This window comes from Scleropages formosus, chromosome 16 (genome assembly GCF_900964775.1).
Source record: "Scleropages formosus chromosome 16, fSclFor1.1, whole genome shotgun sequence".
NCBI lineage: Eukaryota > Metazoa > Chordata > Actinopteri > Osteoglossiformes > Osteoglossidae > Scleropages > Scleropages formosus.
The window spans coordinates 16,180,318-16,195,842 of NC_041821.1; the positions used below are offsets into that span (position 1 = coordinate 16,180,318).

At 46.0% G+C, this 15,525-nt stretch overlaps 1 protein-coding gene across 1 annotated transcript in view; it reads right to left on the bottom strand.

The window, feature by feature from the left end:
* Window positions 1–11,564, bottom strand: part of LOC108933589 (lysyl oxidase homolog 4-like) — a 22,340-nt gene extending 10,776 nt beyond the window's left edge. The window contains exons 1-4 of the mRNA XM_029258960.1: window positions 11,172–11,564; window positions 9,355–10,163; window positions 8,311–8,525; window positions 220–258 (exon numbers count right to left, since the gene is read on the bottom strand). Coding sequence (XP_029114793.1) covers window positions 220–258; window positions 8,311–8,525; window positions 9,355–10,163; window positions 11,172–11,496 — 1,388 coding nt within the window. The 5' untranslated portion in view covers window positions 11,497–11,564. The remainder of the gene's footprint in view (window positions 1–219; window positions 259–8,310; window positions 8,526–9,354; window positions 10,164–11,171) is intronic.
* Window positions 11,565–15,525: the final 3,961 nt, after the last annotated feature.

The window sequence follows — 15,525 nt, forward strand, 5'->3', positions numbered from 1 at the left end:
AAGTTTGTCAGCCTCTGTGACACATGGAAAATACTCACGTCTTCTAGCAAGCAATTGTTAGATGCCATCTGTCATGTTTCATTTGCACACTAACAGTCAAAGTTGCAAAAGGAACACGCTGTGAACATGATCTCCATGAGAACCACAATTAAATCCCTACAGGTGCTGGAGGTTCTCAGAGGGTCGGCAGAGAAGCATCCAAACAAAAGGTGAACTCACCTGTCAGATGGATCGGCCATCTTGGCATCCCATGCTTTTCTGCAAGAGACAAAGGTCCTCACATTATCATCTCTCAGGTACCAGCTGAGCTAGCTGTTTCTACAGTATGCTCATTTGTCAAGTGTTTAACATAGCAGCAGTCTAGATTTGTACACTTCTGCCTAGAATATTAAAGGTTTAATGTTATGAGAGTGTTTAGTGTTGTATCCCTCACCAAGATACTTTATGGCAAAGACCAGATGTTACACCACAAGCTATATAAATCGTTTAGGGTACAAATGAGCTTAGCAACTTCTGTAAGGAGTTACAGACAGACCCTGAGTTACGATGGTCCAACTTACGATTTTTTCACTTTACGATGGTGCGATAGCGATACGCTTTCAGTAGAAATCGTACTTTGAAATTTGAATTTTCATTTTTCCCCATGCAAGCGAGATGCAGTGCGATACTCTCTCATGATGCTGGGCAGCGATCCGCATCTCCCAGTCTGTCACGCGGTCGGTATCGCACACAACCGATACTTTACAGTGTTCTGTGTTTCCAGCATTTTTTTTGATACCCCCTCGTATCTACATAGTGTTTTGCCCATCCATCATGTCTGCGAAGTGCCCATCTGTATCTCCTGCTATTGGTGAGAAGAACAACAGGAGGGCAATTACTCTTGAGGAGAAACTCAAGGTAACTGCCCAGCATGAAGGCGGAAAGTCCGTAATGGCCATCGCACGTGAACTCGTACTTTCACAATCGACAATCTCGACCATCTCAAAGGATAAGAAACAATGATGTTCGGTAGGTTGGGGGTATCAAACGCATTTTCGACTTAACGATATTTTTGACTTACAATGGGTTTATCAGAACGTAACTCCATCGTAAGTCGGGGACCGTCTGCAGTCTTGCAGTCTCATGGACAAATTCTAATGTAATGTAAATGTCACATGACCTGTAGCCCTTCGCTCCCTGTCTGCATCGCTGAGTGTAACTGCAATCTGTAAATCTCTCAGAAAAGCAGGTGTGTGGAGACACAACAGGCAGGGATGTCTTTGCAACCACAGCCCAGTGGCCACCGAGCTCTCAATGTTCCCATTGTGCAGCTAAGAGGGCCTCTCAACAGATGTCCCCTTGATGTATATTTTTTGCATATTTTTCTGTCGCAGCCATGTGGGGGTGTCTAGTTGGAGTGAATGCAAATCCTGTGGAAAGAGATGTACAAAACATGTTGGAGTGCAGATGTGTACTGAATCTGCCTGGTAAGGTACATAATGGTGGGTTGGCGGAAGGAAGAACTGGAGCGAGAAAAACTAATTCAAATGTTGTATACTGTAAAAATGTAAACAGAGTGCAGTGTTAGTTGGAACGTTAGTAGGTGCACTGAAGAATTGGTTCCATAAATGAGGTAGATCATGATGGAGGTTTATGTAAGTTGTTCATATAATAACTTAAACCTCCATAAATGCCACCGTTTCCATCAAACATCCCTATACATTAGGATGTTTGAGTTTATTTTTAAAGGAGCACTTAAAACAGCTAGTTCCTCTAGGAGAGTCATAACTCCCTGCTCTTCTGGCCTGAGGATGGGCTGCAGGAGGTGCACCGCACGTTCTCAAGGATGTGTTCGTCCATAAACTGTGGCCAGGCATGCCATGCCAGTAGGTTCCACCCAAGGAAAAGACGTGAGTAAAGACATTAAAACCACTGCCACAGGCTGTGGTGAAGAGGCTGGGCTACAGTTGGGATCATGCTACTTGACCCAAACAGAATTTTGGGGTAAATGTACAAATGCAAAACACTAAACACTGAAGAATAATTGACGGTAATCTGTAGAAGATCTAACTCAAATGGTTGGGGTATGCGGAAGTAAGATTTAGTAGCGCTGCTGTCTCAGAGCGCCTGGGTAGTGCGAGAGGACGTGGGTTCGATCCCCGCTCAGTCTGTGTGGAGTTTGCATGTTCTTCCCGTGTCTGCATGGGTTTTCTCTAGGTGCTCTGGTTTCCTCCCACAGTCCAAAGGCATGCTGTTCAGGTTCACCCATAGCGCGTGAGTGACAGAGAGAGAGAGTGTGTTCCACTGATGCATGGATGAGTGACGCAGTGTAAGTAGTGTATCTAGCAGTGTAAGTCACTGCAGTGAATAAGGTGTGGGGGCTGGTAACACTACATAGAGTTAATTGGAAGTCGCTTTGGAGAAAAGTGTCTGCTAAATAAATTTAAATGTAAGTGTATTGGCATGAATGTGCTCTCAGAATCTTCAGAGAAAGTTACTTACTAACTTACTGTTTATTTACATTTATGAACCCAATTTGCAGTTTACACAGCTGGACAGTTAGTGAACTGACAAGGAAATTTCACAAGAGCAGTGGCTCCACATTTCAGATTTCAACCTGCAAAAGTCTGGCAAAATACCTCAGGACTTCAAAATGATGCCATCACCTCAGACAGGTGAAACTTATTCTACACCCCTGCTGTACATAAAAAGTGTTTTTAATGAGACTCCAAATTATAAAGCATTAGGACCATGAAACAAGATATCTAGCCTCATCTGAAAAAACACCACCGGCACGGGTGAGAGCAAGGTGTGTAACTCAAATCACTCTGGTTAAATAAAACTGCATGAATAGATCCTGTGTAAAAAGCAGGTGCTGAAATATGGCCAGAAAAAGACTGTCTACCAAGCAAACTGGGATGTGCAAGGGGTCTTATTGCAGGGTGGAGGACCTGGGGTTCATACGCAGTGAGTGTAGCGGTCTGCTGGACGCCTGCGGCTTGGCAACTAACACAGTGGAAAGATGCGTCTCTTTAAATACCTCCGTCTCCCACTTCTTCAATTTGGTGTTGTAGGTGTTTGCAGAATGCGTTCATGTGGGCTGGCCGTGTGGTAAATGTCACAGAGCTTACAACGCTGTTACACCACCAGCTGTCTCAGACCTCATGGGGCAACGTCTCACCGGTCAGAAGAGTCCAAGAAAGACATACAGATACTGTCTCGAGGCTTTTATAGTTTATTAATATGAACCGATGCGTTCAGTTTAGCTGCTGAGCTTTGGGATGTCTTGGGAAGCATAATGGCTTTAATACGTGTGCCACGTGGCACTCTTGTAGGTTGGCTCTTCCACAGATCAGGAGCTTAGCTCTTTCCCCAGGAAAAAAAAATAGAAAAAAAACTTTGTTTCTCCAATAAAAATTGTGAAATGTTCTGTTCTGGGGTTTCACTACCCATCTTTGTGACCACGCATTTCAACTCAACACTGAAAACAGACAGACAAGGCTGAGAGGTAGAAGATTGCAGGGCCATCCTCATAATCAGATCTTATTTGGAGTACAGTGGTATGATGTATACAGTCTTGAGCATTGATGTTTTTCACTGTTAACACAGATTTTCCTCCTTAAACTACATTTGAGTTGATTCCCTGATAAGGTGTTACCTCCTACCTTGGGTTCCAGGGCCCACAGAGCCAGAACCATCTGAAATCTGGCACACGTCATAATGCAACCGGTTATTTGGCAAGTTTAGTTAGTGTTTTAACGTTCATGGAGCATAGTGTCTTTCAGGGTTTGGTTTGGCATTGTTTCTGTGATCCAAATGGATAGACGTTTAGATCGCAGTGGAGCAGCTTTGGAGTAACTGCAAAACAAACTTTTAATTCTTTCAGTCTTCACAAAGACAAGCTTTGCAGACGTAAGAAGACCAACAAAACCATGGTGCTGGTCTCTCTCATGATTAAAAAAGAACCATGAAGGATCCTATACCTCAAGAGACTTGGCACAGCTCAGCTGAGATTATGCAACTTGTTGACTGCGGTTTTCACTTTATGGGGTTGACACCTATCAAGCCAAACATTACCAAGCTGAGCATGATTAAGGCCAATGCAGAAAACTCTGCTGTGTTTAGCAGGAACATGTCATTAGGATGAAGTCGCTAAAGGGGGGGGAAAAAAAACAACCTAGCTATTATTTCACCTGAGTGCAAGTTTTTGGAATTATTTTCAGTGTCGTATACTGCAGTGTAGTAATGAACAAATCAGTGATCGGGATGACTAGGTGTACTTCTTGAAATCAAGGTGCAATCGGACTGAAATCACATCTGTTAGAGGCTTTCAATTAATGCTTCACAAGAAATTGTTTTGCATTTACATCATTTAGCAGACACTTTTCTCCAAAGTGACTTCCAATGAACTCTGTGTAGTGTTACCAGCCCACACACCTTATTCACCAAGGTGATTTACACTGCTAGATACACTACTTACACTGGGTCACTCATCCATACATCAGTGGAACACACACACACTCTCTCTGTCACTCACACCCTATGGAGGAACCTGAACAGCATGTCTTTGGACTGTGGGAGGAAACCAGAGCACCCGGAGAAAACCCACACAGACACAGGGAGAACATGCAAACTCCACACAGACTGAGCGGGAATCAAACCCACGTCCTCTCGCACCACCCAGGCACTGCGAGACAGCAGCGCTACTCGCTGTGCCACCCTTTAGGCAGAATTTAAATCTTTGGTAAAAATAACCAATCAGCTATTACCAGTTTTAAATAAAAGACAAGTGAGCAAGTTAGAGATAGGATATCCTAGAAAAACAAATTGTTCAAAGAAATTAGCCACAGAGTAGCTAAAACTTCTGTGGTGCGAAGGACAGAGACTCCAGCTGACACAGCAGAGTAAAGGCATGAGAGAGCAAAAAAACTTTCACGAGCCTCAGCCCTCTTTAAGTTTATAATTATAGGATGTGCGGACAATCCGAGAGGCACGGAGACTTGTTAGAGATCTGTGCACGTGGGTACAGCAAAGAAACGTGACTCTCTGCATGAACGCAGGGAGAGCAAAACAGCCCTTCTCCATGTCACCATGGCCCAGACAGTTCTAATCCTGGACACGCCTGGAGCAAATGAGTTTGAGCAACTCATTTTCACCAGCAGAACAGAGGCACAGCAATGAGAGCGCGTGAGGGTGCGTGTTTCAGCCCATAGGGAAATCGCATAAACTGACTGAACCCGATGCACTCTTGTAATCAGTCGGAACTTGGAAATGATGCCATGAACTGGTCTTAGTCAAGCATGGTTACTGTTTTCTCAAACATTCATTCAACTTTGGGGGTTTTGCAGTTTTTAAAGCTTTGTCGTGATTTTAGTGCGCAACATTAGCAGTAGACCTCCAAATAAAAAGAATTATTCGGCTGTAGTATCCAAGTCACCGGAACCACTGAAGCCATACGGTTCATCACAAGCCAACACCAACAAAGATATGTCCAATAAAGTACAAAGTGGATTTTTTTTAAAGATAATTAACTAAACATCCTTGATTGCAGGGCTATTTAACTATGGTCCTAGAGGCTTCAACACTAGACATTTAGTTCCAGCCAAGAATAGGACTACTTCATTCAAATCACCATTTTGAGTGAACCCATTTGACTCCCTTTTTGGGCTGTTATTTCAATGATTAGTGTTGGGGAATCTACTGGATCTTCAGGCATGCGAGATAAAGAGCCCTGCTTCAAACAGGTGTATTTATCCTCATGTCCAAAAAAGCTGCTTCATTTCAAGATAAAATAAAGTAAATATAACTGCGGTTTAGCCCACATTTAACAACCGTGTCTTGAAGCACATTAAATTATATGCATTTTAAGACACTTGCACAGAAAAGTTTATATGAGAGAATATACTGCCATTGTAGAAATGATAATGAATAACTTAAGCCAGTTTTTTATTGTGTTTATTCGGTTACATTCCTTCACCATAGTACTTCAAATGGGTCCTTCAAACTTCATCAAAGAACATACTACCCTGACTCCAGGCTACCAAATGATGACAAATATTTTGCTGTTTAAAAAAAAAATGGATCTCATAATCCAGCCTATAAAAAGCTTTGTGGTTCCCTCCATACTGTGTACTTAAGCACACTGTGGCTGGAGATATTTGTGGCTGGTATGAATGGCACAGATGGTCCGTGTAGCTCAGACACCATGGGTCTTCGCAACAGAAAGGGACAACTCCTAGTTCGCCCTCTCTCAAGGACCGGGAAGCAATGACTAGCAATTAATTTGGAGACACGATTGAAGAGTGCAGGGGAAAAAAAACGTTCAGACGGAAATACGAAAACAGCCCTATCTACCTGTGCATTATCCTACTAAGTGTGTCATAAATAGCCTTTGCTCAGCACTTGGAAAGTATATGTTCAAGTCTACGTGTTAGAAGCTTAGCTTCACTGACTCAGTAACATTGATTCACTGAGGTTTCCCGAATACTGGTGTAGAAAATGTGGGCGAGCAGGTGAATGGAACGCCGAGCCAGGCAAAAGCCCAGAGCCTGGCCTCGCAGGAGAACGACCCCCACAAAAGTTCATTTTACGCAAATCAAGTAATTGTATGAAATTAGAAGCCTCTTTCGGTGGGTGAAATGGCTTGAAAACACGTGCAGTTCTATTTCCAAGGGTCCGCATCTGACATTAATGATACGGCTCAGGATCTATTTCGAACAGCAGGAACAATTGCCGTACCATCCGAGACGGAGTTTGGCGAACGTTCAGCCAGGCCCGGAAAGGAGCTCGCGCCAGCTCTCGTTTGAGCAATCGCAACTGAGAAGTCACGTACCCTCGCCACCGTAATGACCCCTACGCCTTCGGTTTCTTCCAGAACGTTGTACGTCCTGAGAGAACTGGACAAACATTCATCCATACATTCAACGGTTCACATATGCACCAAACCAGTTCCTTAATTTTACCCTGTTCTGCAGAGTGTTGCAAAGACCTCCAGTCTAATTCCCAGTCAATTTAAAGTTCCCCTTCCAACGCCAAACAGCCCCCTTCGTTTTCGCACGTACGAACAGAGCGCGAGGCTCCGCGTGACTCGGAGACGTAGCGTGAAACAACGGGACACTGTCGATGGCGGAGCAAGAGAGTCGAATGCAAACGGTGAAAGGAGGGGATTTTGTGAGAAACCACATACGCCGCGGTGCATGCGGAGGAGCCAAAAAACACTGAAAATAAAAGAGCCATTAGGGCTTTCTGGACAGGGGCAGCGTTGGGGGAGCGCTGTTATATTTAAACTCAGGAGGTCTTAAAAATAACTACCTCGTCCACGTGGCCCTACACCGGGCTGGAGAGGTTCGGAGAGGCACCTGCAGACGCACGCAGACGTAAACAAGGTGCTATGCGCCCACACGTTGGTAAACCGACGCCCTCGAACGCAGATAAACATTCTGACAGACACACGCAGGAGCTCGCGGACATTAACGTAAAATAACTTTCAACCCTTGTACGCACTTTTTTTTTTCATTTTCCCTTCCCCTTCAGAGAGTAAATACAGTTCATCCTAGCATGACCGGTGCGAAGGGGGGGCTCCAGCTGTGCGAATAACACCTCGTTGCAATGAATCGTATACAGAATTTTTACAAATTACCTGGACATTGTAGTATTCCCCTTACATGTAAAATATTTTTTTTTTTTACATTACGGTGATTAACTAACCAGCCACTCAAGAGAAAAATTATTAATAATCTTGATGCCATGCTGACACATGGTGAAGAGTTTACTACACTTCCTTACTGAATCTGCATTTATAATATTTAGAGAATTATTTAGTTTAATGCAAGTAAATCATTTCAAATATTCAACCTGTGTTACAATCTAAGGGGGTGCGGTGGCACAGTGGGTTGGACTAAGTCCTGCTCTCCGGTGGGAGTGGGGTTCGAGTCCCACTTGGGGTGTCTTGCGATGGACTAGCATCCTGTCCTGGGTGTGTCCCCTAACCCTCCAGCCTTTCGCCCTGTGTTGCCAGGTTAGGCTCTGGCTCCCCGCGACCGCATATGGGACAAGTGGTTTCAGGTGGTGTATGTGTTACAATCTTGCTATCCTTTTTTTTTTTTTTTTTTTGAAATTCTGAAAAATATGTTAAAAAATAATAATGTGAGGCACTGGGCTTTCCAATCATTCCATTATCTGGTCACATGTAGATGAACTACAGTCTTCCTCCGACATTTCGCCTTAAGTTTCCAAACCGCAGCTGTTCTCTTTCTTTTCTAGATGGCCAAGGGCCATTACACATCATCCATCACGCGACGGTGGGGGGGGGGGGGGGGGGGCAAGGGTTACCTGTACATGCTGATATCATGCTGTTCTGCTGCAGGGAATCCCAGCATGCCGCATGCCACACGACTGCCGCTGAGGTCCCAGCCCAGGTTGCAGACCTGTCTCCACTTCCCAGCATGCTTCACTTCCACCACACCCTCTGTGACAAGGCCATCGTCTCTGGTGGTTGCCAGAACAGGCCGCAATCGCACTTCTTCAATCCTCACTGTGCTTCCAGCCTGTGGGGAGACCAAATATTCACTGTTACAGTCTCACTGCTGCTCCAGCAACAGTGATACTGGGCAACTTGTCTGCTTGTAGGGGAACCGCAGGACTGTGAACATGCATCGTTTGGTGCGTGCCTCCTACTCCTCACCTACCATGCCGCCCACTGCCTAGGAGTGTGGCACAGCGACAATTAAGTGCGAAGCTTGCAGTGGCCATAATTCAAGACAGTCACATCTAGAAGGGGGGTAAACGGTTCTGGAGCCTATGTGCCTTGCCAGCCCCCTCGGGGTGGGAGTTCCGTTTTCACCGGGCTTTCCTCGGACACGGGTTCCATTGACAGCCTGTCAATCGGGCTTTGACGCGAGAACGAGGGCCACAGCCCTGGCGTAAACACAGGTGCTGAACAGCACGGGTGCACCTCTGACGCTCGGCAAACTCATGGTGCTCGGAAACCCGAGCCGAGATCTGGGTACCGACCCAGACACCGGAAAACAGGAACTAAAGAAATCTGCTTTCCGGTACGGCCGCTTGAGATCATCTTTCTTCCCTCGGCCAACACATCTTGAACAATGAGCCAGTTCAAGAGCTGATGGCAGACCAATCAGTACGCAAGGCAGAAAAATAAAGTAAATGTGGGAAGGTAAATAAATAAAGTACTCTTTTGTGAACACTGGCTCTGCATTTCAAACACGGGGCAGAACATTTGCTTGCTTTTCACTGTTTGATACTTGATGACTGCTGCAAAAACTGGCTAAGGGCTCCATACTGCGAAAGAAAACCAAGCAGAGGATGAATGTGGTTCTGAGTCTGGAAGAAAGGGGGCGTCACCTTGCTGCTCACCATGTCATACTCGTCGTCGTACCTCTCCGTCGTCTGCCTGGTCACTGGCTCAGGGCGATATTCGTGATCATGCCCATTCGTGACGGCGTTCCCTTGCCTCTGCGCCGTGCCCCCCAGGTTGATGGGGATCCGATGACCCCGCGGGACCGTGTTCCCGCTGCCTCGGCGCAGGTGGATCTGGTGTCCCCGCGGCTGCAAGCCCCTGTGGCTCTGGCGTGGTGCGGTCGGGTTCCGCCGCAACGCAATCTCGTGCCCCCGGCGAGCAGGCCTTATTTGCTGCGGTGCCCCAGGGGGCACAACTGTGTGCTCCTGCAGCGGCGGTGACGGGACGGAGCGTTCGGCCGAAGGCGTCGCCGGACTCGCACGCTGGTTCACATTCTCCGAGCGGGGCGATGGCGAGTTTGGGCGCTCTGACCGTGCCGACGGCGAGTTACTGTGCTCTGACCATGGAGAAGGGTTGTTGGCGCGTTCCGTCCACGCTGATGGGGTGTTCTCACGCTCGGACCACGGGGACAGCGAGTTGACGTGCTCCGACCGCGTAGACGGTGCGTACATGTTCTCCGACCGCGGAGACGGCGAGTTAACGGGCTCTGGCCACGGCGACAGCGAGTTCCCATATTCTGACCGCGGGGACGGTGAGTTTGCGTGTTCTGGCTCATAAGCAGTATAGCCATGGCGCCTCTCAGAACTGCAGATCACACCCAGGTCCTCGGCATGCGTGCAGTCGTTGACCCCCCAGCCATTGTGCTGACAGAGGGCCACGGAGGTTTCCGTACCAACGCAGTGCACATTGTCCAACCAAATGGGCCCTGAGAAGAGCAAAAGCAAGGTGTCGCAGTGAGAGGTTGTGGGTTTCACTTTCTGCTGAGCACTAGCAAAATCACTGAGGATAGATGTAAATCTTAAAACGACTCTTTACAACACAATAGGGACCACATGTCTATCTGTAACTTGATTTGTTTGTAACTCACTCACTCACTCACTCACTATTAAGTGTTTGTTGAAGTCAGGGCCATGATGCTCTGGAGCCTATCCTGGAAGCACAGGGCGCTAGGCTACCTAAGGTTTGTTCGGAACGCCACTGAGCCAAAATCAGTGAAAGGCTAACAATACAGATGTCCCTTGCAGGTCAGGCTCTGGAAAATCTCTAATATAATAAGTAGAAAATAATTTTTAAAGCATATAATAATTTTAGTAGTTAAAACTAATTTTACATTAATTAAAAACACGTCACCTCCACAAAATCTAATTCGGCATTGATTGTTGACCAGTTCATCCCATAAACATGCAATGTTCCTCATCGTGGCACTGATCGTCCACGCTCGGGAACACAAACCACAAGCTATAGCGACTGTGAAAATTAACAGAATTAAGGTGCTCACACACTTGTGTCTTGTTTGGGTGCCCTTTACCGCCATCTATTGGCTCGGCAGGCAAACACCGATCATTTTTGCTCCAGTACAGAAAGAAATACTTAACTTACTTTCATTATAAGGTGAAGAACATAAAGTTATAAATAAAAAGTGAACTTTAAAATGCTAACACCTTTGTAACTTGACTATTTATAACACAAGGGGCCACGGCAATAACAAAAATAATCATTTAATCTCCTTGTGTAAATAAACCGAAGATGGTTCATAACATGAAGAAATGCGTAAACTGTGGAATATGATCAATTAGCAAAAAACTGTGCTGTTATAAACTAAGCCCCCACCCACCCATTAACACTTTTAGACTTTCTCCTTCTCTCTGGTGTGAAGCTGCGTACCTTCGTGCAGAGGACAGATCTACTCCCAAGGAAAGCACCAGAACCTCACCTTGGCCCCGTCCAAAGCGGGCGCTATGAGCCCACGTGAGGCTGTGACGGAAGCCGAGCTCCCGGCACAAGACGTTGGCCAGTTTGATATCCACGTCATCGTCACAGATGGTGCCCCACACGTTGTTGTACAAGATCTCCACGCGTCCCATGTTTGGGTTTCGGCTGATGCCGCTACCCGCGAGCCGCACCCTGATTCCAGGCATCGAATGCACCGTGAGGAGCAGCAGGTGGATCACGTACAAGCAGAGGGCCAACATGGTGCTCCTCGTGGGGGACTTGAAAGGTCTGCAGAAACCGGAGGCCTCGTCTATGGAAGGGTGCATATCATAAAGTGCACGTCAAAACCATAACTTTGGAAATAAAGTACTATTAAGGAGGAATTTATACAACTTACAGCGCAAGTGTCATTGGTGAACATCCTAACGTACAGACAACAGGTGTTTTGTGTCCAGTTCGGAAAAAGACTATAGGCAAAAAGGTGATGGTTCTTTTTTGTAACTTTTATTTAACTCAGTCTAAGGCCATTTATCATGTTAGATAATCAGCTTTGCAGTGATTTACCCATTCGTACATTATTCTTACTGTATCAGTTGGTGGTAACGGCATTTGTCAAGCATACCATAGCATGAACTGGGATTCAAACCCTGGACCTTTTGATTATAAGGTGACAGCCTAACCACTATGCCACCTGCTGCCCAGACCTGAGTTTAACTTAAGAGAGACTTAAAACCAAAAACAATTTGGTGAATATAGTTTACTACATTCGTAAAATAATTTAGGGGTGTTGGAACCTGAAAGTCCAACACTGACACCCACTGGGAAGGAATACACAGTGAAATATTCAGTGCTTATTTTTGGTACAATAAACAACTAAGCGTAAAAAGACTATTTGTGTATAATTAGTAACTTAAAATTTGATTCATGAAGCATGAATGTTTTTAATGTAACCTATGCAATTAATTAAAATGTAAGAATATTAAATTGTCATGCACACCTCTGATGCAACTAAACAAAATTATGAAAATTTGGTGGCACCACTTCTGCACTGCATGAAAGTATACAAGTATCTATAAAGAAAATCAGATCAGTTCTAAAGGACATTAAAAAGCATGTTGAACATCATCTACACTATTTTGTCTTGTCGCGTGAGGAAAAAAGTTCTCAGATTTTAAGGATTCATCTCTGCTTTTATTATTGTGACAAAGTTCTCTCATGAAAAACATCTCAGCAACTTAAAAAATTAAGAAAAATTTAATTTCCTAAACATGCAAAGTGCATGGAAAAAATGCATGTACACAGCCAAATAGATTTAAAACACATATCAGTGATTAAGAAAAAAAAAAGTTGCATTAAACAATGTAATTTACTTTGGCTTTGTATGCTGTAATTTTAAGTCAATTCCATGAATAACACTGGCACGGAGGCCACCGGAAACATATACACAGACCAGGCATATAATTTCACCCAAAAAGGAAAACCAGCAACTGAAAGTGGAAGAATCACAGATGACAAACCAACAAACATCACTGAGAACACTGCTGTCTCACCAGGGCCAGGACACGAAAAGTCACTCACACACACACACACACACACACACACACACACACACACACACACACACACACACGTGCAGGAATACACTGACATGCGTGTGAACGGGATGTCTGGTGCGGTTGCTGACACACCTGTGGAGAAGACACCTGTAAGCGGGACTCGAACAGCTAGGAGAGGGAAGGACACTCACTTGGCAGGCAGCTCTGGCGTGAGGGTCCGCGTGCGACTCCTGGGGAGGGAGGGCGACCAAATGAAGGAGGACGCCGCGCTAAAGACTTCGGTCCACACCAACCCCTCCTCCTGGCCGCCCCTCTCGCCACCCCGCCACGCCTCCTTTGTTCTCTCCCTCCTTCTCCGCATGCGTCCGTGTGGTTAGCATGTCCCCAGCAGGGTACATTTACACCATAACATCACTGCTTTTAAACCACCTCTGAGCAGAGTTCATCCGAACACAAAGGGACAAAGTTAGAGAAAAGAAGAGGGAACCTGCTCTCTAAAATTCAGTATTAATAACCTACAGGCTACATGTAGGTATTTCTACTCATTTCTCTGACGTCGTTCTCCACAGTGACTCATACGATGTCTGTGCTAACATATTTGTGATATTTACTCATTTATAGAGCAGTTTCATTTTTACAGGTCAATGTGCAGTATGTATGTTGTGCCTTGCCTGCAGGGGGAGTGGTCTTTCAAGTAGCAGTCAAGAGCCCTAACCACTACACCACCTGTTGGCCCATACACCGAAGAGACCTGGATTAGTACCGTTGTCAGCGATACAGCAGCCGTACCATTAATGTGCCCAGATGCCGTATCTCACACTCCGGTCTGAGACTTGGGAGAGTGTGAGGTCTCCACTTCTCTCTCTCTCTCTCTCTCACTTTCTGAACCGCTTGTCCCATACGGGGTTGCGGGGAGCCGGAGCCTAACCCAGCAACACAGGGCGTAAGGCTGGAGGGGGAGGGGACACACCCAGGACGGGACGCCAGTCTGTCGCAAAGCGCCCCAAGCGGGACTCGAACCCCAGACCCACCGGAGAGCAGGACCCGGTCCAACCCACTGCACCACTGTGCCCCCGGTCTGCATTTCATTTGGTTATATTTCACATTAGTTTGAACTGTAAATGGTCCAAATTGTAGTCTCGCTTCCTGAGAATTCATCACACAAGCTACGCTCGTCAGAGATGGGACACCGTTTCCATTTCCTGTAGAAGACGCGAGCGTGAAGGGTTAGCCCTGCATGTCACAAAGAAACCCGTTGAGAGTTCTCAGTGGTGCAAGATGTATTAAATGCATGTACCATAGCACAAATGCCTTCTCTAGAAGCCTCCTCTCGCAAGCGAAACCCCACAATTAAGTTGTTTGCATGAAAGAGGATTGTGGAAGCAAGTGCACGTCACTCCTGCATTTGTGTACCCGCAACAGGAAGGGCAGATGCTCCGTTCAAGACATTGGGACTGGATGGTCACGGGGCAGCTGAACTGGACTGCACCAGGATGCCGCTCATAGCGATGAGACCACACGTGATCAACAGCTGGTGTGACTGTCAACATCGCAGGACAAAGAAACCCGGCGTTCCGCAGTGTCACGGTGTACGTTTACCCTCACTTGTGAAGCAGGAATCTTCCCGTAGAAACTAAAAGTTTGGAAAATGTCCATTAGCTGTTCTGCGTTTTCAGACAAAAAAAAAAAAAAAAAGTCACTTTATATTTATTATGCTAATCATCAGAGTCCCTCAACCCACCACCGACACCTCATACAAAAACCGCTGCATCCACAAATCCACCAGTATTGTGGATGACTCCTCTCACCCCTCTCATGGACTCTTCGCCCTTTTGCCCTCTGGCAGAAGGTACAGGAGCATCCTTGCCACCACCAGCAGACTCTGCAACAGTTTCTTCCCTGAGGCAGTCAGATTACTCAACACCCTGCTGCCTCCCAACGCTCACCTGGCATGACTCCATACACTACAAACTGCCTACAATTCACAGCCCATGTCCACATCCTGTCCTGTGTATTTTTTTTAGTGTCTTGTACTCCTGTTCTGTGTTGCACCGTGGTGTCCGCAGAAAAAACATTTAGTCCCACTGTATACAAGCTATATAGAGGCAATATAGCTAGCCTACGGTGATTTATTAGTTTCAACAGCAAGGCAATTTCTACTGAAGCGATCTAGGATAGGTACAGTGGGTCAAGGGTACTACGGCAGGAGGTGGGACTCAAACCTGCAGCCTCCGAGTCCAGAAAAAGCAGCTCTAACTGCTATGCCACATGCTGCCCCAATTTCCATCCGCAGAGCTGGTGTCTGGCCCAGTGAGAAACTTTATTGGCTATGAGGGGTCCATAAAGATCAGAGAGAAAGCATGACGCTTTTGACGAACGTTGCACTTGGCTTCTGCGCAGCATGCTGAGAAATCAAGAGACCTGCACATTAGAAAAATAGTTGAGAAAGAAATGAGCTTTGAAGCAAAATTCGGCAATATTAAACATTTAGGTACACTTCCTGGACAGGCTGAAGTGAGCACAACTTGTCCACACCAGTCATCCCACTTCTGCCACCATGACCAGCATTAGCAGCAGCACCTCTTCAAGAAAATGCCACTGCTGCAGGAAGCACTGCCTCCATCCCATAATGACATGCTGGGATCTTGTGGCTCCACCCGTACCCTCAGTTTATGGTGGTGTGAGATAAGTATGAGTTTAACAACAACAAACAAGGATTTCATCTGTTACTATGGCTCCTGTTTGATGATGGGGTAGGAGGGGCCACTGATCACATCGACTGAAAGACTAACCAGTGAA